Consider the following 24,057-nt stretch of genomic DNA (forward strand, 5'->3'; position numbering starts at 1 on the left):
CTGATATCAGTCTGTTGCACACAAGTGTTTTAGTCCATTTTTCTTACAACAGTGAGGTATCACATTTGCATCACAGTCAGGTATGGAAACACCAATGCCCAGCAACAGAAAAGACTACACAAAGTGTTGGATAAAGCCCCCTGGCATCACTGGAAAAGCCCTTCCCATCACTGGGAACATTTACATGAAGTGCTGCCACAAGAAAGCCGCGTCCATCATCAAAGACCCCACCATCCAGCCCATGCCCTCTTCCCACTACTACCATTGGGAAGGCAGTACTGAAGCCTTAGGTCCCACACCACTAGGTTCAGGGACAGTTGTTACCTTAGGGCCATGGCTCCTGAACAGGCATGGATAACTTCACTCACCACTACTCTGAGCTAATTCTCTGACCTACAGACTCGCTTTCAAAGATTCTTGATAACTCACGTTTCCATGACCATGATTTTCTTGGCGAATTTTTTGACAGAAGCAATTTGCTATTACCTTCTGGGCAGTGTCTTTACAAGATGGGTGACCCCAGCCATTATCAATGCTCTTCTGAGATTGTCTGCCGGGCGACAGTGGACACATAACCAAGACTGCACCAGCTGCTCATATACCATCCACCTCCTGCTCCTATGGCTCCATGTGACCCTGATTGGGTGGGGGGTGGTGGCTAAACAAGTGCTACATCTTGCCCAAGGGTGACCTGCAGACTAATGAAGGGAAGGAGCACCTTACACCTCCTTTTGTAGAGACATATCTCCACCCAAGAACTATATTCCTAGTGTTATTTTTATTTGCACGGTTTGTCTTTTGAGTATTGTCAGTCTTTTTTATTTATAGTTTGCATTTTTCCTGCAAGTGCTTGCAAGAAAGTGAATCTTGTTACGTACCCCGTAACTGGGTGTCTGACCAGCAGAGAAAGAAGAATTTGTTGGAGTCTGGTGGTACCAAACTAAAGGTGTTTATTAGTAAACTACACAATACAATATCAAAAATGCAAATATACATATAAAACAAGTTAGCAGTAATAAACCTAAAAGTGTAGGAATAATAATAATAATCAATAATAAACAAGCTCTATCGATGTCTAGGGGTAAACGAATTGTCATAGGAAAGTATAGAGTTCAGTTCATAAATGCTGATGTAGTTATGGTTGTTGTAGAGAGAGAGAGCGAGCGAGATGTAACAGCAACTGCTGCGGCAGGCAAACCTTTTGTGGCTTTCTTAATCCGTCGTATCATTGTGGTCATTCAGTTATGACCCCTCTGTTCTTCAGCTAGACCGTTCTTCTGTGGTGGACTCATCACTCTGGCATGAGTGGACACACACACAAGTCCCCACTGGCCCTGCTGTAACACTGTGAGCTTTACTGACCGATCTCCTGATTCGGTCTCCAGAACTCCCACCTTTCTGTGGGTTCCCAACACTCAGTCAGTGTCCACTGGTGTGTCTGAAGGGTATCTCTCCAGACCTGTCTTTTATCCCCACTCACGGGGTCTCAGCTATCCATCAACTCTGAATGAATGTGTCCATCAAATCAGGCCACTCCTGCTATCTCCTGAGGAATGTTAGCGAGCAAAGTAAAGTCCTTGTAGTGAAAGGTAAATAATCCAGGAAGAGTCAAAATACAGTAAATCAACAGTCTCTCTCCCCCTCTTATCTGTAGCAGATGTCCTTGCCTGTGTTTCATCTCTCTCATGAGCAGCATAGCAACAGCAATAGTTCGTAGTTCTCAGGAGGGGGGTTGGGAAGGGTTAACTCTGCACCCCATTGTCCATCAGGTCTGTTCATCACTCATAACAATCTCAAGAGAGTATATGGTATCAATGTGCACAATGATAATAAACGTATTTTGAACTTTGAGGTATAATCAATTTATCAATTTGCATGTGAAATTAAAACTGGGATTATTCTTTTTAAATGATTAACAGATCTAGTCTAGTAACAGGTTTTTAGAATCTTTCTGATCTCCTTGCATGTTTTTACATTGAGTAAACTTTTCAACTGTTTGGATGACCTCCAGCACACATCACTTGACCTTGGACTTGATGACAAATTTTAATCTGTACTGTCCCTGTTCTGAGAGCACAGGTTGCTGATGAGACTGACAACACACCAGCCTGTTAGAACTGGAAACAGTAAGCAAAGGGCAGTTCTCAAATATAACTTTGCAATTAAAGCTTTTATGGGTTTTCTGCGTTACCCTCAATCTGACTTTTGATTTTCTAGTAAAAGCACATTCTGACTTCACCTTCCAAGCTTATCTCAAAGACGAACACTTTTGATTATCTCACTTCTATTTTCCCCTTCACCTTGCATTGTGGGATTTCAGTCACCTCTGTATGTTGCAATTATCGGTCAATGCAAGATCTTTTGGGCTGTTGGAACATATTTAAGGAAGTTACCCAGGTAGTCTGTTCCAGGCATACGGAGCACAATTATATATCCCCCATATTTTTCTTTTCTGAGGTTGCACATCATGGATTTTTATGGCCAGCCTACAAACATTTAGTTACTATTCCTTTACCGAGATGCGACCCTATCCGGATCGATGTACAATCATAATCAAAATATCCCAAAACAACTTACAGTGTCACAGTAGTATTACAAGTGTACAGGTATACAAATATTAGAAAAGAGCGAAGACAGAATAAAAAATAAATTACCTCAAACAGTAACAGCAGGGAGTCATCACTTCCCCGGCTGTAGACTGACTCATTGTAGAGCCTAACAGCTGACGGTAAGAATGACCTCATGTAGCGCTGTTTGAAGCAGTGCAGTTGTCTTAGCCTGTTACTAAAAGTGTTCCTCTGTTCAGCTAAGGTGGCATGCAGAGGGTGAGAAACATTGTCCAGAATTGCTAGGATTTTCTGTAGGGTCCTTTGTTCTACCACAGTCTCCAGTGTGTCCAGTTTGACTCCTATAATGGAGCCAGCCTTTCTAATTGGTTTAATGAGCCTGTTGGCATCACCCCTGTTGATGCCATTGCCCCAGCACACCACTGCATAGAAGATTGTACTGCCGACAATAGACTGATTCAACCAATCAATCAAATTCACCTCCCTCCAAAGGTTATTTGTACTCAGTAGCCATGTTTCCACCACTGCCCATCTGAAGTCAGGATCCTATCACGGGGCCTTGCATTCCTCAAGTGGTTAATTGTTTCAGAAATGAGCCTGTGTTGTTTACGTTTAAGGAAAAATCGTTTGTTGGGCTGGCTGTTCATATTTGTACTGCCAAGCCTGCTAGCTCAATTATAGAAATTACAGATCTGATTTATTTAATTGGACAGGGACAATAGTTTTGTTATGACATGATTTATAACAACTGAATTAAAGTCTTAAGTGCCCCGTAAGGACTGTTTGTAAAATTATTCCCTCTCCATTCTCTTGCTCTCCCAACCCTCCTTGCAATTCCATCAGAAAACTATTCTTAGAATCATAGAGCAGTATAACACAGATTCAGGCCTTTTGGCCCATCTAGTCTATGCTGACCACATTGTCCATGCACCTAGTGCCAATTTCCTGAATTCAGCCCACATCCTCCCCAGGGCCCTCTGCTTCATGTTCCTATCCAAGTGCCTCTGAAAAGATACTATGGCACCTGCTTCCTCTGGCAGTACTGTAGACACGAGGACATTTTCCTTGCAGTGACAATAATGTTCAACTTGTTGCTCTGCTCCATCAGAGCTCTCCTATGCATTCCAAATCTGATGCTAGACACAGGATTAGCAGTGAATCGCTTGCAACAACTTTGGGATGGGGGTGGGGGCTGTGCTTGCATTACAAATCCTACAGTTGCTCAGAGTTATCCAGGGAAATGTTGGCAGTTGCATAAGGAATGTGAACGTTTCTTTAAAATCTGCGGACTTGGCAGTACAAATATTTGAACTGGTTGTCCAGCTGGAGATTCCCATGGCTACCAGTTTTAAATTTGAATGGAGTGGGTTACTGTGTGTTGTTAATATTTCTTTTCCAACTGAGATATGGAGTATTTACTAATTTGGTGCAGAAAAACTTTCAAAAAGATGTTAGCATGATATTTCTAGCATTTTCTTTGGCATTCCCATGGCATTGAGATGTTGCTGTGCAAATATTGACAATAATGGATGATGAATCCTAAATAAAAGCAGTAATTAAGTGAATCATTTGGATTTGTTTCTCTCAGAATTTAGACACAAGTATAATTTTCACCAAATTTGGTGCTGCTGTGTGTTCACTTCATAGGCATGCAAATTGTCATAAAGTGACAGTGAATCCAAGCACAGCTCCAACTCCTTGCAGTGTTTACAAATTCCAGCAGTGATTTAAGGCTCTGGAGCAGTGGAATGCTCATGAAAATGTTGATGGTCTCGTACGCATAATTCTGATGGTTTTACTCTCATTTCTCGCCAGAATAAAAATGTAAACTACGTGGACCTAGGTGGAGCTTATGTGGGTCCAACTCAAAATCGAATCCTACGTCTGTCAAAAGAAATGGGCCTGGAAACCTATAAAGTGAACGAGGTTGAGCGGTTAGTTCACTATGTGAAGGTAAGAGTGTGTTATACTCACCCGTCAGCAGAACATTTCATCATTTCAGATTATTTGGGGAAGAGAGGATGACTGAAATGCACAGGCTCCTTTTGAGACTTGGTCTAAGATTGTAGAAGAGTTTTAAAAAGTTTCTTTAAAGATATGTTCATACAATTTCAGGAAGGAAAATTGCAATGAACTACATGACCTCTGATCTCTGTAACTGGCTAAACATGAGCTTGAGAATCAGCACCTCATCTTCTGTCTTGACGCACAGTAACTGTTGGGTCTCTACACTGAATTCTCCATAATTTTGGATAACTAGCCTTTTCGTGTTTATCTTTGAATTAGCCAATTCAAGTGCGAGGTCATTCACAGATGCTTCCCGACTTGCTGAGTATTTCTATCATTCTCAGTCTTCCTACAATGAGACAACCAGAAATGAACATAATACTCCAAGTGTGGTCTACACAGAGTTTGATAGAGCAACAACATTACCTCCGGCTCTTGAACTCAGTTCACTGATTAATGAAGGCTAATGCACCTCCTTAACCACCCTATCAACTGGCCTGGCAACTTTGAGAGATCTATGAACATGGACCCCAAGAGCCATCCGTTCCTCTACAATGCTAAGAATCCTGCCATTCAAGTTCTGCCTTCAAGTTCGACCTTTCAAGGTGAATCACTTCACACTTTTCTGACTGAATTCCATCTGCTTCTTCTCAGCCTACCTCTGCATCCGATTGGTGTCCTATTGTAACAACAGCGACCTCCTACAACGCCCCCAACCATCGTTTCATCTGCAAACTTACTAACCACCAGTGTTCCCTCTAATATTTTTTACAGCTGCAGGACCAACTGTTGCTCTGAGCAGGATATTTTTCCCTGGCTTGAAAACTATGCGGCACTTTAAATTTTTTTTAATAATATGCATACTATAATATTTAGAATGAAAATTGAAAAATCACATATTATGCACTTTTTATTCATTTGAAGGGTATAACGAAAAACAGTGCAGCAAAGAAAATCTCATGTTTTGTAAACATTTTCTAGCTGCGCCCAATACCAGCTGCAAGGCAATAAAGGCTATGTGCGTGGGAGCATTTCAGTTATCGTGTGGCCACACAGCTTAGAGGGGACAGTGCTAACCACCCTCCCACTTCCTCATCAAAGTCATTTATAAAAGTGTCACAGAGCAGGGGTTCCAGAACAGATCTCTGTGGAACACCGCTGGTCACTGACCTCCAGGCAGAATATGCTCCCTCTGCTACAGCCCCTTGCCTTCTGTCGACAAGACAAATCTGAATCCACACATCCAAGGTTCCCTGAATCCTACACCTCCTGACTTTCTGATTGAATCTACCATGGGTAACCTTGCCAAACACTTTAGTAAAATCCATACACACCACATCCACTGTTCCACCCTCATCAATATGCTTCATTATCAGGTTGATGAGGCATGACCTCCCTACTCACAAAGCCTGCTGACTATACCTAGTCAGACTATGCTTCTCCAAATGCTTTTAACTCCTGCCTCTAAGAAGCCTTTTGAATAGTTTGCCTACTACTGATGCAAGACTTACTGGCCTATAACTAGCAGGATTATCCCTATTACCTTTCTTGAACAGAAAAATAACATTTGACACCCTCCAACCTTCTGTTACTACTCTTGTAGCCAGTGAGGATGCAAAGCTCATTGCCAAACGTATAGCAATCTCTCCTCTCATACCTTGGGTATATCCCATCTGGCCCTGGGGTCTTGTCTGTCTTAATGTTTTTCAAAAGTCCCAGCACATCCTCTTTCTTCACATTGATATGATCAACCATATCTGCTTGTTTTATACTGTCCTCACATTCATCAAGGTCCCTCTCACTGGTAAACACTGAAGCAAAGTATTCATTAAGAGCCTCCTTGACCACCTCCTCTGAATCCAGGCACATGTTTACTCTTTTATCCTTGATCAGTTCTACCCTCAGTTTAGTCTTCACATTTCCTGTCCTTCACGGAGGTGTAGAATGCCTTTGGAGTTTTCCTTAACCCTGTTCACTAAGGCCCCCTTCTAGCTCTCTGAACTCCCTCCTTAAGCTCGTTCCTGGCCACCTTGTAACTCTCCAGAGCCCTGTCTCACCCTTGCTTCCTGAACATTAAGTATGCTTCTTTCTTCCTCTTGACGAGATGTTCTACATCTCAAAATGCTGGAAGAACTCAGCAGGCCAGTCAGCATCTATGGAAAAGAGTAAGCAGTGAACATTTCAGGCGGAGACCCTGCACCTGCAGAATTTCTGTTGTTTGTGATTGTTCCACATTTGTTTATTTATTTATTTTTTAAAAGGCCCTGAGCAGAATAGGCCCTTTGAGCTGCACCACCAAACAGCCCTTGGCAACCACGATTTCACCCTAACCCAATCATGGGACAATTTCCAATGACCAATTAACCTACCCGGTACATCTTTGGACTATGTGAGGAAACTTGAGAGAAGCCACACATTTCATGGGGAGGACATACAGAGATTCCTTATAGAGGACGCTGAGATTGAACTCTGACCTCTAACGCCCCGGGCTCAATAGCATCACACTAACTGCTATGCCACCATGGTGGCCTTGATCTTGTCAACCATGGTTCCTCCCTACCATCCCTTCCCTGCCTCAATGTGACAAACCTATTTGGAACCCATGCAAGTATTCCCTAAACAGCCCCCACATTTCTGTTGCACATTTCTCAGAATACATCTGTTTCCAATTTCTGCTCCCAAGTTCCTGCCTAACAGCATCACAATTCACTCCTTCAGTTAAATACTTTCCACACCCTTTGTTCCTATCCCTGTCTGAGGCTATGGTAAAGGTAAGGGAGTTGTAGTCACTGTCTCTGAAATGCTCACCCAACGAGAGATCTGTCTCCTAACGAGGTACGATGCCTAGTACTAGATTCAGTATGGCCTCTCCTCGACTCAAACTCTCAACATAGCTCTGGACACAACTTTCAAATTCTGCCCAATTTAAACCTTCTGCAATAAGGAGGTGCCAAACACTGTTAGGGAAACTGAAGTCACCCGTGACAACAACACTGTTATTCTTGCAACTTTCCAAAATCTGCCTCCTGATCTGCTCCTCAGCATCGTAGTTCCATGTACTGATCCATCCTCTAAGTAAATCACTTTGTCCTTGATGGGTTTTGCAATAAAATAGACATTTCAACACATCCAATGGACTATAGCTATATCTTACCCACTGCCTATCCTTTCTGACACTCTCTCCACACATTGCATCCAACTTTACACTAACTACTTCATCTTCAGGTGTAACCTGTCCCTTTTGTAGGTATAGCTTCCCAAGAAATTTCCCAGTGATCCACAAATCTGAAATCCTGCCCTTGTACCAGTTCTTCAGCCACACATTTATCTGCCATATTATCATATTCTTACCCCTCACAGGCACATGGCACGGGCAGCTATCTAGAGAATCCTAGCCTTGATGTTCTGCTTTTCAGCTTCCTACCTTGCTCCCTATATTCACTCTTAAGGACCTCATTCATTTTCCTACCTATGTCACTGGTACTAAAACAGTATGTGCTATGACTTCTGGTTACTCGCCCTCCCCCTTAATAATGCAGTAGACCTGATTTGTGACATACCTGACTCTGGTGACTGGGGGGCAGCATACCATCCAGGAGTTACTTTTACATCCACTGAGTCTTCTGTCTGTCCTGCCAACTGTTTATTTCAGTCACTTGGCATTCAAGGTGAAGTAGTAAATTGAATTCGACATTCTCTTAGCTGGAAAAGCCAGGGGGTAGTAGTAGGTGGTTCCCTCTGGAGGCCTGTGACTCGTGGTATGCTGCAGGGATCAGCATTGGGTCTGTTGTTCGTCATTTATATTAACGGCTTGGATGATTATGTGCTAGGCTGGATCAGCAAATCTGTGGACGACACCAGAGGTGTGTGTAATGGACGGTGAGGAAGGCAATCGAAGCTTGCGGCAGCATCTGGACCAGCTGGAAAATGGCAGATGGGATCTAATACAGACAAGGGTGAGGTGTTGCTCTTTGGGAGGACAAACCAGAGTAGGCCCTGTGTGGTGAGTCCCACTCGGGCACTGAGAATTGCAGTAGCACAGCGGGATATGGAAATACAGATCTATAATTCCTTAGAAGTGGCATCATGGGTAGATAGGGGTGCAAAGAGAGCTTTTGTTATATTGGCCTTCATAAATCAAAGTAGTGAATACAGATATTGGGATGGTATACTGAAGATGTGTAAGACATCGGAGAGACCTAATTTGGAGTATTGTGTGCAGTTCTGGTCAGCAACCTACAGGAAAGTTACCAGTAAGATTGAAAGAGTGCAGAAAATATATACAAGATGTTGCCAGACTTGAAGAACTACGTTATAGGGAAAGGTTAGGTCTTTTCTCCCTGCGGTGTAAGGAGACTTTGATAGAGGTATACAAAGTTATGAGGGGTGTAAATAGGGTAAACGCAAGCAGGCTTTTTCCTCTGAGGTTGGGTGAAACTGGAGCTAGAGGTCATGGGTTAAGGGGGAAAGGTGAAGTGTTTAGGAGGAACATGGGGAGGTGGAATTTCTCACTCAGAGGGTGCTGAGAGTGTGGAAAGAGCTGCCGGGCAGAAGTGGTGGATTTGGGTTTGATTTCAACATTTAAGAGAAATTTGGATAAGTACATGGATGGGAGGGGTATGGAAAACTATGGTCTAGATGCAGCTCATTGGACCAGGCAGATTAATAGTTCAGCACAAACCAGATTGCCTGAAGGACTTGTTTCTGTGCTTAGCGTTCTATGACTGTGCGTGGTGGAAAGGATCTGATGGAATTGCTTTGCTGATTGAACTGTAGTCTGCTTTAGTTGTGTATTCACCATATGCAAGGAGTATGTTTTAACTTCTTATGCAGCAAGTTGTCAGCACACCTACATCTTTTTGGTTAATCTCAGCAGGAAAAGCCCTCTATTTTAGGAAAATTCAATGAGTAATGGATGTAAGGTGCTTTCCATTTTGGGAATATGAGCAAATTCTCCAGGTTGACATGTCAAAGCAATGTTGAAGGAGAGCTGTGCTGTAAAAAGAAGACCCACCTTTAGTCTGCGTCGTTAGGACAGGCTCCATTGCACTCTCAGACTGCAATCTTAGATGAGATGTTGAATCAGCCTTTCACCTACTGATTTCAGTCAATGGTAAAGAATCTGTGCAATCATCTCGAAAGAGTTTTAGATGGGCTTTTGGATGGTCGGATGTGAATAAGCAGCTCTGATTGGTAAGCTTGTTGGGCTTTTGCTCAGCAATTACAGTCAAGTCCTCCTTTTATAAAGTAAGAAACTAAGGAGAAGAGTACATTTCAAATACTGAATATTTAAAATTAAAAAAAAGATTAGAACTGGCTCTTTGAACAGTTCTGAGAATCTGTCTTTCTCTTTCTCCACACAGTTCCTGGTCGGTTCTCTGAGTGTTTACACTTCAAGTTTACCACATCTACTGCACTTTGTTTTCAATCAAGAATGTGAAATGTTTACCAGTTAGATTTGCAGTGCTTGCTAATATCCTCGAAATCATGATGAAAATGGCCTTCAAAGATGCTGGTGTGTCTTAATCCTATCTTGCTGGCCAGTCTGTGCCTAATAATGTGCACAGCTCTGTCAGTGATCAAATCTATATTGGATTTGGCTTGAGGCAGTAGCACAGTTCATGACACTGAAATTCCACCTCTGCCTCAGCTCACTGTTGGCAGTCATTTATAAAAGATGTATCTCTGGATTGTGCTGCTCTTCTGCCTGAAGGTATTTTAGTTTGGTGCTACATTTAGCAGTAGCTAGAGCTTCTGTCTGTGCTGGATGAGATGTAGTGGGAGAATAACCTAACCTGGATACTGCTGTACTGCTCATGCCTGCTGTGTTTCAAAACCCCACAACGTGAGGCTAAGCAAGCTGAATAAATCAATATTTAGCACACAGAATCTGTTTTATTGGGAGTACCACAGGATGAACATTGCCTTTCAAGTTCCCTCTGTTATGAAGGAGGATATATAGCTGTAGGTAGACAAGGAAGAAAGCACTTGTAGGCGTAGATCAAAAGCTCCTTCTGGTCACGTGCAAAGTATGAACACCAGGTAGAATTGGCAGATAAGGTAGTACCATAAATTCTGGTGTATAAGCCGAGAATTTGGCCCTAAAATTAGGGGGTCATCTTATACAGAGGGTGCCAACTTTGGAAAAATGAATACACGGAAGACAGGTCGTATTTATTGGCTGTTTTTGAGTCAAATTCGTTCCACTGTCGTTGCATGAGTTCTTTGAATGATTTGTTTTGAACTTGTATCTAGTGGCTGGAGCACGGAGATCAAACCACCGGGGATGACTGCAATGTCCGTATTTTCAGTGTAACGGGGTTTTTTTTCTTTTTCTTTGTTACTGTGTATGTAATCAAAATGGCGTCTTTGTTTTGTTACGAGTAGGAATGCTGGCGCCTGTATTAATAGTAGGAATGCTAGGTTCTTTGTTATGATAAGTGCTGGAAGCTTGTTTGGGACTGTAAACTGATTGTTGGCGGGGCTTTTGGGGAGTCGGTGCGATGGAGTGAGAGAGAGAGGACGGGATGCTGGAAGCTGGGCGACAGAACGGACCCCGAGCGGGGGTCCCCGGCCCAAGGTTTCGGTGAGGAGAGGAGAGGGAGACAGAGGAGTGTGGAGCGTCTGGTCGACCACCGTGGGGGTCCCAGGAGGTGGGTCGAGGAGTTTGGAGGGGATCGAATACCAGAAGACTTCAGTAATTGAGCTCCAACGATTGTGCACGAAGTGGTTTGGACTTTGATAAGTTTGGCGCCTTTTCTTTTTTTTTCTCTTATTCATATATACTGTATCGTTAGTAATCGCTTAGTTATAGTAATCTTCATAAATTGTACTCATTTAATCGCATAAGGTGTACTGTCTGTTTTTGGGCGAGGCGGGGACATCACACAGCATCCACACCAGCTGATTACCCAGTTTGGCGGGGCCGAAGGCTGCTCCCCCTAGACTAGAACGAGTTTGAGCGATGCCTGAGGTGACCCAGGGGTTACATCAGCTTTCAAAGCTGCTTTTGTCTCACCTGACAAGTGCGCTTTGAAGACGTCCTAGATAAGTAGCGACTTTTCCTTCCCAAAACATTCGGGATGTCGACGCCACATCTCTTTAACACACTTCAAGCAACCGGCTTCGTCCATCCAGCAGCGTTCCTGAATGTAAACAACACCCCACGGGAATTTTCTGAGCAATCTTTGTTTTTTGTCTCAACACAAGATAACGTCTATTCATAAATCGGGTGCACCAACTTCGCGTAGCTTTGAAATTTGCACTGACCTTACGGTGTTTTTCGGCCAATTTCAACACTTGAACTCGAATCATTTCTCTGGTAACAATGTATCCAGACGATCACTGGTGATTTGCCCACTCTAAAACTTTTTCTTCCAGTTCTGGCCACTGGCATGTTTTCCCGCAGTTTGCACATTTTGTCTTTGGCATTTCCCTCAGCGTGTCCTTTGCCTTTCTCCACTCTGTCTTGTTTCTCGATTAGACTAAACTTCTTAGCAGCTACAGAATTATTCGTTCCTTTAGCAAAATCAACAACCTTCAGCTTGAAGCCAGCATCATATCGCATTTGTTTTAATCTTTCGTACATGGCGGTCGCAAACTCAATACTGAGTAGACGTACTGATCCCACCACCCTGTGTTATGTTTTAACGAGATTACGATGGGCGCTAAATAGTTTTGCGGGGGTTACAATTCTGAGGATTCTTTACCATTGGAGACCTAATCCAGAATTTCCCTCCCTGATTTATTTATTAAGAATTCATCTACAACGCTCTACAATGTGTAGGCCTGTTTTCTTAGCAGGTACTGGTTCACAAAATTTCCAGGTTTCGGATCTGGCAAAGCTGAGTGTGATGAGTAGATGTGAGATCTTGTGATCTTTTCTGGTTAAATCAAAAACGTCTACAAAAGGGGTCGGCTTATACAATGGTAACATGAAAAAGTCACTTTTTTAACCTTGGAAATGGGGGAGATCGGCTTATACTTCCGGAATATACGGTATGTGGATCTGGGGAGAAGTTGGAGCAACCTTAAAAATTTTTGATGTTATCGACATCAGTATAACATTGTGTGGGTTACATTAGCAATTCAGCTTGCAGTACTGCCCATCCAGAAGTAGTTGGGAAATACAAGAAGTATAGGAATGCACTTGACAAAGAAGTTGGGAGGAAAGAATGAAGATATGAGAAAGATCTGGCAGGCAAGGTATGGCAAAATCCCAAAGAATTCTATTGGCATTTAAGAGTTCAAAGGTAGCTGAGAAGAGTGTACGTCCACTTAAAGATCAGCATGGCCTTCTTTGTGAGATTTTTAATGAATATTTCTCTTCAGTTTTTACTGTGGAGAAAACAAGGGAAGCTAAGGAAATGGGTCAAAGTTGTGATGTTGTCTTCAGCAGGGAGGAGGTATGAGGGCTTAAAGTGCAATAAGGTGGATAAATCTCCAGGGTCTGATCTGGTACATTTTGTGGGAAGCTAGAGAAGAAATTGCAGAGGCCCTTGCAGAGATGTTTGCATCACCTCTGGCCCCAGGTGAAGTTCTGGAGTGCTGGAGAGTGGGTAAAGTGGTACCATTGTTTAAAAAAGGGGAGCAAAATCAAGTTAGGAAACTACATGGCAGGGAGTCCGTCACAGTGGTGCATAGTTCTCTAGAGAGGAGCCTGAAGAATGAATAGGATCTACCTGTGTTTGGAGAGACAAGGTTTAATTCAGGACCATCTTTGAGGAGGTAACCAAGAGGGTAGATAAAAGTAGGATGGCGGATGTTGTCTATATCGACTTCAGGAAGGCATTGATAAAGTTCCTCATGGCAGGCTAGACCGGAAGGACAGACCACAAAGGATCCGGGGGGGGAAAGCAGATTGAATTCATAGTTGGCTCAGTGACAGAAAGCAGATGGTGATAGCTGAGGGTTGTTTCACAGTCTGGAGGCTTGTGTCTGATGACGTGCTGGGATCTCTTTGGTTTCTAATTTTTATGAACTATGTAGATGTGGATATACAAGGCATGGTTAGTAAGTTGATGATTCATTATGGGTGGTGTAAAAGGTTATGAAAAATTAGTGAAATCTTGGTCATCTAGGTATGTGGGCTGAGGATTGGCAAATGGATTTCAATCCAGATAAATGTGGGATACTGCATTTTGGGATATCAAACCAGGGTAGGACTTGGGCACTGAATGGCAGGGTCCTGGAGAGTGCTGTGGAACAGCAGATCCTGGATGTGCAAGTGCAGAGTACACTGAAAGCAACGCCATAGGGAAATTGATGGAAAAGAAGGCATTTGGCATGGAGGCTTTCATCTCCGAGGGCATTTGAGTATAGGAGTTGGGAAGTTGTGTTGCAGTTACAGTATGTGAGATGTTGGAGTATTGTGAATGACTTTGATCACTATTGCAAAGATGTTGTTAAACCAGAAAGAGTGCAGAAAAGATTTACCAGGATATTGCCATGGACTTGGGGGCCTGAGTTACAGGGAGAGGTTACATAGACTAGGACTTTATTCACTGGAACGTAGGAGGTTGAGGGATGATGTGATAGAGGTATACGAGATTGAGGGTGAAAGCATATTGTTCTTTACCCCAAAGAGAGTGTATTAGAAACAAGAAGGCATAGGTTTAGATCAGAGGCAAGAGACTTAAAACGGACATCAAGAACTGCTTTGTGCAAAGGGTGGTATGTATTTGAAATGAGCTGGCAGAAATGGTGGCTGAGGCAACATTTTAAAGTACATGGACAGAGGTTTTGAGGGCAATGGGCCACACATGAGCAGATGGGACTCAGTTGCTGGACAACAGCGTCAACATGAGCCAGCTGGGCTGAAGGATCTGTTTCCAAGCTGCATGACTCTGATTCCGATCTTTCTACACAAGCTGAATCATCACAAAGGGCTATTTTGCCAGCAGTTTTGGAGAATTATAAAGGAATTCTTGGAAATGTACCACTGTAGGGTTCCAAGCCAGGACTGTGGCCTCACCAGAGTTTTATAAAGTTGCAACGTAACCTCTTGACTAATAAAAGCAAGCATTCCATAAGCCTCTTAATCACCTTATCAACCTGTGTAGCCACTTTCAAGGAACTATGAACTTGGATCCCAAGATCTCTCTGCTCAGCAACATTAAGGATTTTGCCCTTAACAGTGCACTATCTCCTTGCATTTTCCCTACCTACCAGGTAGGTTCCTTTTAGGACAGGGATGGGAAGATAAAAGAATCTCGGGCGTCCAGAGGAGGTGATGAATTTAGTCAAGAAGGAAAAGTGCATAAAACTTCGGAAGTTAAGGTCACGTGGAGAAGCTGAGTATAAAGAAGCCAGGAAAGAACTAAAGAAGGGAATTAAGATTGCAACTGATTTATATCATGCTGTATTCTTGGCCAGTCTTCTACACTATTCACAACTCCAATAATCTTGGTATCATCCACCCACCTACATTTTCATCCAGGTCATTTATATACATCACTAACAGCAGAGGTCCCAGTACAGATCCCTGTGTACACTACTAATTACAGACCTCCAGCTCGAATAAGTCCCTTCAACCACTACCCTCTGTCTTCTGTGTGCAAGCCAGAAGTGAATCCAAGCAGCCAATTTGCCGCAGACCCCATGCATCCTAATCTTCTGGATCAGCCTTCCATGACGGACTTCGTCAAGTGCTTTACTAAAATCCATGTAGACAACATCCACTACCCCACCTTCATCAACCTCTCTCATCACCTTGTCAAAAAGCTCACTCAAGTTGGTAAGACACGACCTGCCCCGCAGTTAGACATGCTGGCTCTCGCTAATTAGGCCATGGGTTTCCAAATGCTCATATATCCTATCCCTAAGAATTTTCTGCAGCAATTTCCCTACAACTGATGTCAGACACACTGGTCTAGTTGTACAGCATTAGCAACTCGCCAGTCCTCCGGGACCTTGCCTCTGGCTAGAGAGGACACAAGGATACTGGTCAAGGGCTCAGCAATCTCATCTCTTGCATCCTTCAACAGCCTGTGGTAAATCCCTGGGAACAACCATCTAAATATTCATTAGGAGGCCCAACACTACCTCCTCCTTGACCTCTAAACACCCTAATACGAATATACACTCAACACTGATCTCCTGGTTTTCCATATATTTTCCTTAGTAAATGCTGAAGCAAAGTACTCCAAGTACCTTACTCACATTCTGCACATCTGCAAGTGTTGCTGCCTTTATCCTTGAGAGGCCCTACCCTCTCCCTAGTTATCATCTTGCTCTTGATGTGCATATAGAATGCTTTGGGGTTCACCTTAATCTTACTTGACAAGGAATCTTTTAAGGCCCCTCCTGGCTTTCCTAATTCCCTTCTTTAGTTCTTTCCTGGCTTCTTTATACTCAGTTTCTCCATGTGATCTTAACTTTCGAAGTTTTATGCACTTTTCCTTCTTGACTAAATTCATCACCTCCTCTGAACGCCCGAGATTCTCTTTCCATCCCTCCTGATAACAGGAACCTATCTTTCCAGTACTCTGTGCAATTGATTTTCAAACACCCTCCACATGTCCGATGTGGACGTGCTAGAAAAAAGGTGTTCCCAATTAACTCTTCTTAGTTCCTGCCTAATCCCCTTGTAATTTGCCATACTCCAATCGAGAACTCTCCTGCAAGGACCATATTTATCCTTGCCTATCACTATCCCAAAAGTTAAGGAGCTGTCATCACTATTCCCTAACTACTCAACCACTGAAAGAACATCCACAACATAGTAAGTTTGCATTTGTCCCAGTCACTGTGGAGGAGTTTTTATCTCTTGTGTGCTAAGGGGTAACACCCTGACAAGGGCTGTTACTCTCCTTGGCAGGTGAGCAGGTGAGGCTTGTTGCTGTGAAAGAATCTCAGGGTCTGGGGCTTCCTATATGGTGGTTGTAGGAGTTAGCTCTAGAACTGCAGGAAGTGGTTCTGATGGCACTGAATACTTTTATTCTGGATGTGTAGGTATCCCAAAAAGTACATGACAAGCTGCTCGATCTGCTGATCTATTTGAGGTCATCAGACAAAGCTTTGAGCCAATGCTCTCACTTTGACCATATCTAGATACTGGCATGTAGCTCCTCCAACACTTTAGCTCTCAGCTTGGATGTACAGCAACTCTCAATCTCCATATAAGCCAACCTCCATCAATGGTAACTTTATTCCAGCGCTGGTGAAAATTGGGAAACTGAAATCTCTGCTGCACAATCCAGCCATTTTGGGTGGCCTTGAAGACTTGAGACAGTCTGGGGCCTTTTCTGGTTATCTTTGGATCTTCTCTGCCAAAATAGGGAGACTTTCAATTTGCATTAGGGTGAATACATCAAGAGGAGTGAACGCTTTTATAAATTTTTCTGATATTTCCTTGTCCAAGAGTAAACAGGACAATCCATCAGCATTTCTATGGTTATTTGTCATCTTGAATTTGAACTTGTACATGTCCTCCAAGAAACAGAGCCCATTTCTGCATTCATGCTGCTGCTGTTAAGGGAGCACCCTTCTGTGGATTGAAAATGGACACTAGTGGCTGATGATCAGTAATGAGGGTAAACTCTCTCCCATATAAGTGCTGGTTAAAACTTTTTACACCCCAAACCAGACTCAATGTCTCTCTGTTAGTCTGTGTGCAATTTTTCTCTGCAGCGTCAGGGAAACCTAATGCAAAGATTATGGGGTGCCATTCATAACCTATGACATGACTTAAGGTATGGCATTACAGATAAGCTTCACTGGACGATGTGGATCATAAATGTGTCAGTTCAGTATCTGATGTCATACGTGTTTTGTCCATTACCATTTCTTCACAATCTGTAGCAATGCATTCAAGGGGTGAAACACAGTAGCCTGGTTTGGCAGGAACCTGTTATAGTAATTGACAAATCCTAAAAAGGATCACAACTGTGACACATCCTTTGGCCTTGGGGACATCCACCACTGCTTGAACTTTCTCAGCACACTTGTGTGTAAAATCTTGTGTGTCAATGGTGTGACCACAGTACATGATGCTTGGTTTAAAGAATTCCCACTTGTTGCATTGTGCTCTGTGCCCATAATCTTCTAATCATCTTAACACCGTCTTGAGATTTTGGAGATGCTCTCTGTCATCCTCATAGTAACAATGATGTCATCCAGATAATACTGAGTTCCTGGCTTTTCAGCACCTGGTCCATAGCTTTCTGCCAGGGTGTAGGTATAGAAGCTACTCCAAAAATAAGCCTATCATAGCAATAAAACACTTTGAGTGTTTATGATGGGAAACACCTTGGACACCTGTTTCCACCTATAGGTATGTTTCAGTTAAGTCCACTTTACTGAAGTGTTTTCCTCCATGGAGGTTTGCAACAATATCCTCTACCAAACGATGCTACCAAAGGCAACATTCTCAAGATGGGTTATGAGGCAATTCCTTTCAATTCTTTTGCAACTTCTTTCTATTTCAGATATGGTTTTGCTATTGTAGAGCCTGTTATCCACTTTCCAGCAGTGTTATTTTGGGCCCCTTTGCTCCAAGATTATTCCATGAGTCTGCGACCAAGGCGTGTGGCATGGCGACCACAAACCCATGATTGACTCCATCTCTCACCGATTTAAAGCCCTGAGGAAGATTGAAATTTTTGAGGCAGGTACAATGGAGAGCAAGTGTTCAGCCTCATTTACCAGTCTCTCACTCACTGCTCCCAGAGAAGGTGTCTGCATATGGCAGTCTCTTGCACACTGCTCCTGAGGGAAGGTCCTTGTGTTCCCGTGATCTCTCTTTCCCTTGATGCTGTTGGGGGTGGAGCAAGGCTTAATCATTGTGGATTTTAGAGTTAGAATTAATTCAGTTTTTATGATGTGTTCTACTTTCTTGTTCTAGTTCTGGTCAATCTTCTTGTTACTACTTTGGGCAACTTTTAAATCGGGTGGCCTGCAGGTAATAAGCACTGAGCTGAACTGTAGTGAAAATTTTGAATTTTGTGAAAATTTTGATTTTTTTTTGTTTTATATTCTGTGTTTTTCCCTTAGTTTTTTTGTGTTGCCAATTGTGTGATTTTTTTTTTTGCACTGGGGGGAGGGGTTGTTTTTGAACGGATTGGTCCCATGGTTCTTCTTTGCTTTGTGACTGTGGGGAAGATGAATTTCAGATTACATACTACATACATACTTTGATAATTAATGTACTTTGAATCTTGAATCTTTGAATCCTGGCCAGAGGCCATTGATCTACTTTCAGTACTGGGTTGATGGCAATCTTAAAATTGGCACGGATTCTGACAGACCCATTCTTTTTGGCTACTGAGACCACTGGCATTGCCCATGGGCTCCATTCTAACTTGGACAGAATTCCTTCAGCCTCCAGGAGGTTCAGCTCACTGACTTCTTTTTCCATGGATGGTATAAGGAACAGGATGGGCTTTGTAAAACATGGGTGTGGCTTTTTCATTGAACACGATTTCACCCTTAAGTTTGAGTTTTCCAATGTTATCTCTGAACACTGCTGTAGCATCACCCAATAACTCTCTTAATTTGGTCTTGCTTGACTCTGTTGCAGGGGGTGTGGCATGCAAATTATGAATGGATCTCCAGTCAAGTTGCTGTTGTTGTCTCAGCCAATCACACCCCCACAATGCTGGCCCTCTTGTTTTTATCACTGGCAACCCAATGTGGCTTGTTGGTTGTTGTAATTCACTGTTATGAATGTCATTCCCACAGGAGTTATCTCTTCTCCAGATTAAGTTCTCAGTTGTATATTTGCAGGTTTCAGTTGAGCATCTTCGAAACACTGTTCAGACTCATTTTGTGGAGTTACTGAAACATCCGAGCTAGTGTCCAATCCCATTTTAATTAACTTGCTGTTCACCTCTGGTGTAAGCCATATTGCTTGTATCTACTTAATTTTCACTTGGAAAATGTCAAGGCTACTCAATCCTGTATCACTCTCATTATCGGAGTTTACATCAATAGCATGCAGATTAGTGCTCCTTTTGAAACTGCAACTTCTTAAAAATCTTTTTCTCTTCCCTATGCAGACCATTTATATTTCTCTGCCTGACGTATACTTTGCATGTGTTGTACCTCGTATTTTCTGCAGGTTTTGCCTTTTAAGCCTGTGTTGGTCTGGTGTTTGTGAACCCTTGTCACATCAGTAATGCAACTTGTTCAGACAGGCATTTGTCCTGTTTAGATGTTGCAGTTTTGTTCACGCTCACTTTCTTTCAAAGTTCAAAATGAATGTTTTTTAATCAATGTACATGTATCTCACCATATATAATCCTGAGATTCATTTTCTTTTGGGTATACTCAATAAATACATAACAGAATCAATGAAAGATTGAACTGACTGGGGTGTTCAGTCAGTGTGCAAAAGATGACAAACTGTGCAAATGCAAAAAGAAAGAAATTAAGTAATGAAAATAAAGAACATGAGATGAAGAGTCCTTGAAAGTGAGCCCATAAATTGTGAGCGTATTTCAATGATGGGGTGAGTGAAGTTATCCTCTTTGGTTCAAGAACCTGATGGTTGAGGGATAATAATTATTCTTGAACCTGGTGGTGAGAGTCCTGAGGTTCCTGTACCATCTTCCTGATGGCAGCAGCAAAAAGAGAGCATGGCCTGGATGATAGGACTACCCGATGATGGATGCTGCTTTCCTGCAACAAAGTTTAATGTAGATGTACTCAGCGATGGGGAGGGCTTTACCCTTGATGGACTGGGCCATATCTACTACTTTTTGTAGAATTTTCCAATCAAGGGCATTAGTGTTTCTATAACAGGTTGTGATGCAGCCAGTCAACATACTCGCCACTACACATCGTCAAAGTTTTAGATGCCATGCCAATTCTCTGCAAACTCCTAAGTAGAGGTGCTGCTGTGCTTTCTTTGTAATTGCACTTAGGTGCTGGGCCCAGGACAGGTTCACCAAAGTAATAATACTCTCTACCTCTGATCCCCTGATGAGGACTGGCTCATGGACCTCTCATTTTCTCCTTCTGAAGTCAGTAATCAGCTCCTTGGTCTTGTTGATTTTGGGTAAGAAGTTGTTTTGGCACCATTCAGCTAGATTTTCAATCTCCCTGCTGTATGCTGATTCACCACCACCTTTGATTCGGCCTACAAGAATGGTGTCATCAGCTAACTTAAATATGGCATTGAAGTTGTGCTTAGCCACATAGTCATAAATGTAAAGTGAGTAGAACAGGGGCTAAGCACACAGCCTGGTGGTGCGTGTGGGCTCATGGAGTTCATGGAGGAAATGTTACAAATTCAAACCGACTAGGGTCTGTAAGTGAGGGAGTCGAGGATCCAATTGCACAGGGAGGTATTGACGCCAAGGTCTTGAAGCTTATTGATCAGTTTTGAGAAACATAGAAACATAGAAAACCTACAGCACAATACAGGCCCTTCGGCCCACAAAGTTGTGCCCAACATGTCCCTACCATAGAAATTACCAGGCTTACCCATAGCCCTTTATTTTTCTAAGCTCTATGTACCTATCCAAAAGTCTCTTAAAAGACCCTATCGTATCCGCCTCCACCACCATTGCCGGCAGCCCATTCCACGCACTCACCACTCTCTGAGTAAAAAAACTTACCCCTGACATCGCCTCTGTACCTACTCCCCAGCACCTTAAACCTGTGCCCTGTTGTGGCAACCATTTCAGCCCTGGGGAAAAGCCTCTGATTGTATGAGATGATGATGGCATTGAATGCTGAGCTGCAGTTGATAAAGAACATCCTGATGTATGCATCTTTGCATCAGTGAGATGGCATTTGTTGTGGACCTGTTGCTCCGGTATGCTAATTGGAGATGATCCATGTTGCTTCTCAGGCAGGAGCTAATGTTTCATCACCAAGATCTCAAAACACGTCGCTACTATGGATGTAAGTGCTACTGGACCGTAGTTGTTGAGGCAGGTCACCATGTTCTCCTTACCAGTATAATTCAAACCTGCTTGAAGCAGGTGGGTACCTCAGACTGCCAAAGTGAGAGGTTAAAGATCTCAGTGAACACTCCAGCCAGTTGATCAGCACAGGTCTTTATTACTTGGCCAAGTACCCCAACTGGGACAGATGGTTTTTGTGGGTTCACCCTCCTGAAGGCTCCTTGTACGTTGGTCTCAGGGACTGAAATCATAGGATTAGCGGGGCCAGTGGGAGTTTGTGATGCTACCTCTGTGTTTTGACATTCAAAGCATGACTGCAACTCGATTGTGTCTCTGTTTGCTGTTTCCATTGATACAGCTATTTCAACTGTTTTAAATGTAAGTTATGCTTCAGTTAAGATCTGGTTTTAAATGCTTTCTTGTAAGATTCCACAAACTAAGCGATCTTACATTGGATCATTAAGCTCATCACTAAACTGGCAATACTCAGACAATTTCTACAGTTCAGCCACATACGCTGAAATGGACACCCCTTCATTTTGACTCGGCTTATGAAACCTAAACCATTCTGCAATCAACAATGGTTTTGATTCTAAACATTCCTGCATTACTTTCATGATATCAGCAAAACTCATTTCAGCTGGTTTTGTTGGAGCAGTTAAAGTTCTAAGCAAACTGGATGCTCTTCCACCAATTATACTCAGCAAAACTAGGGTATGTTTTCATCGGCTATTCTATTTGCTTTAAAATACTGCTCAATTTGCTCAGAATGCATCTTTTGTGCAATTGAATGCATCTATCTTTCTGATGTAGCCAGCCATTACTGCTTTTTAAAAAAAACGTATGATTATTATTATTATTACCCGTCCTGCTGTTTATGAACCCACGATTCTTCCACACTTGGTCTGTGACAGATGGCAATTAGTAGAAGGCTGTACTGGATATGTACCTTGCATTAAGGGTTTCCTTTATGTTGGATGGCACTGCCAATGTGAGAGTAGATCAAGTAAATTAAAATTGGGCATCTGAGAAATGCTGTGGTCCATCCATGGCACAGAATATTTTAACACCACAGTCTGTAATTGTGGATGCAGCAAGTTACTCAGTCTTGCAAATGCAAAATACTGTGGCTGCTGGCACTATGAAATAAAATAATAAACAATACAGTTCAGGCAGCACCTGGAGGAAGGAGAGAGAGAGGGAGGGAGGGAGGGAGAGAGGGAACACTTTGAACTAGAATAGCTCCAAGTTGGAGTGCAGAGAAGAAAGCAAAGGATCATGTGATGATAGAATACTGGAAAAGTCAAGGTCTTGTGAAGCTGTATGGCTGCAAAACAACAGATGTTTCATGTAATAGACAGAGGCAACTAGTCATATCACTGTAGACTAGCTGTGAAATTCATATTATATTGACTAGTTTGAAATTCTGAAGTAGATGAATAAGTTGCTGGACAATAAGGGAGCATCAGGATCCCAATGGTGCAATCTTGCATGCAGCCTTAGAGGCTGATGGGTATTGGGACTGTGATGAGAGAATTGATGTAGATCATCTTCAGGATCCACCAAAATTCAATTTAATAAAACAAAATTTGACTTCTTTGAAGCTGTCTGAAGTGCTTTCTTCAAATACCATGCGTTAACTTTTCAGTACCTGTTATCAATGATTGATACAGGCTTCAATTATTCAGAGGAACCACACAATTTTCTTTTTTATGCTTGAACCTCCTTCTGTAACACACTATCCCCAGACTTCCTGAGGCTTCTGCCTCACTTGAGATCAGCTACACATTGCCCTGTCTTTGATTTGTTTCCTGAAGAGAATACAGCTGAGACCAGAAATTTAGCATTATGTTGCTGCTGTGACTACTGTAGCTCAACAGTATGGAAAGGGAGCCCTGAAGCATGGATCCTATTAATAGGATTGTTTCTTGAAATGCATAAAACTGTTCTTAATCAACAACTGGACATCTTGATTTTAAATTATTTCTGCTTAATTGCAGCTGGTCAGACAAGCGAAGACCCTTGCATCACACTGAATGAAAGGAATCACTGAGAACAGGCCACTGGCATACAGATATCAGAATCCTTATCTCATTTATCTCTGAGAAGTTAAACATTCAGCTATTCGAGACATCCTCCAGAGTCTCATTGAACACAGTCATCCATTTGGAAACAACTGTGCACACAAAAAATAATGCCACAGGGTTAATTATTGCAAATCATTTTATAAATAGCATGCTCACTTTTTTTTTAAAAAAAGAGAGGAGTGGATAGAAACAGAAAACTCTTGGTCATATCAAACAAATTGGAAGCGATAAAACTGTCACATATGTGAAAGTTAAGTGGTTTATAAATACTGCAGTTAAATGAAAAGTAAATGCTATTTTTGATTTGTGGACGGCAAACAGATTTCATTTAAAAACAGCAATTACTGAATTGTTGGGGTAATCTCCAGTGTTGCAGTGATTGTGGGAAAGGATCTGATGGTAACATTGACAACAGTAATAATTACAAAACTATGAAACCCCAGCCCATCAAGCTGTGGTTTAGGATTGGCCAGCTAATCTACAGTGAGAGTCTGGTTATTAATTACTTTTAAAAATAATTATTGGAATAATTTAAATTAATAGCTG

General features: G+C 42.4%; 1 protein-coding gene across 1 annotated transcript in view; it reads left to right on the forward strand.

Annotated features, from left to right (window-relative positions):
• The window catches only part of mao (monoamine oxidase), a 301,102-nt gene that overhangs the window by 69,783 nt on the left and 207,262 nt on the right, over positions 1 to 24,057 (forward strand). Inside the window, exon 3 of the mRNA XM_073045512.1 lies at positions 4,383 to 4,520. Coding sequence (XP_072901613.1) covers positions 4,383 to 4,520 — 138 coding nt within the window. The remainder of the gene's footprint in view (positions 1 to 4,382; positions 4,521 to 24,057) is intronic.

This window comes from Hemitrygon akajei, chromosome 5 (genome assembly GCF_048418815.1).
Source record: "Hemitrygon akajei chromosome 5, sHemAka1.3, whole genome shotgun sequence".
Lineage (NCBI taxonomy): Eukaryota > Metazoa > Chordata > Chondrichthyes > Myliobatiformes > Dasyatidae > Hemitrygon > Hemitrygon akajei.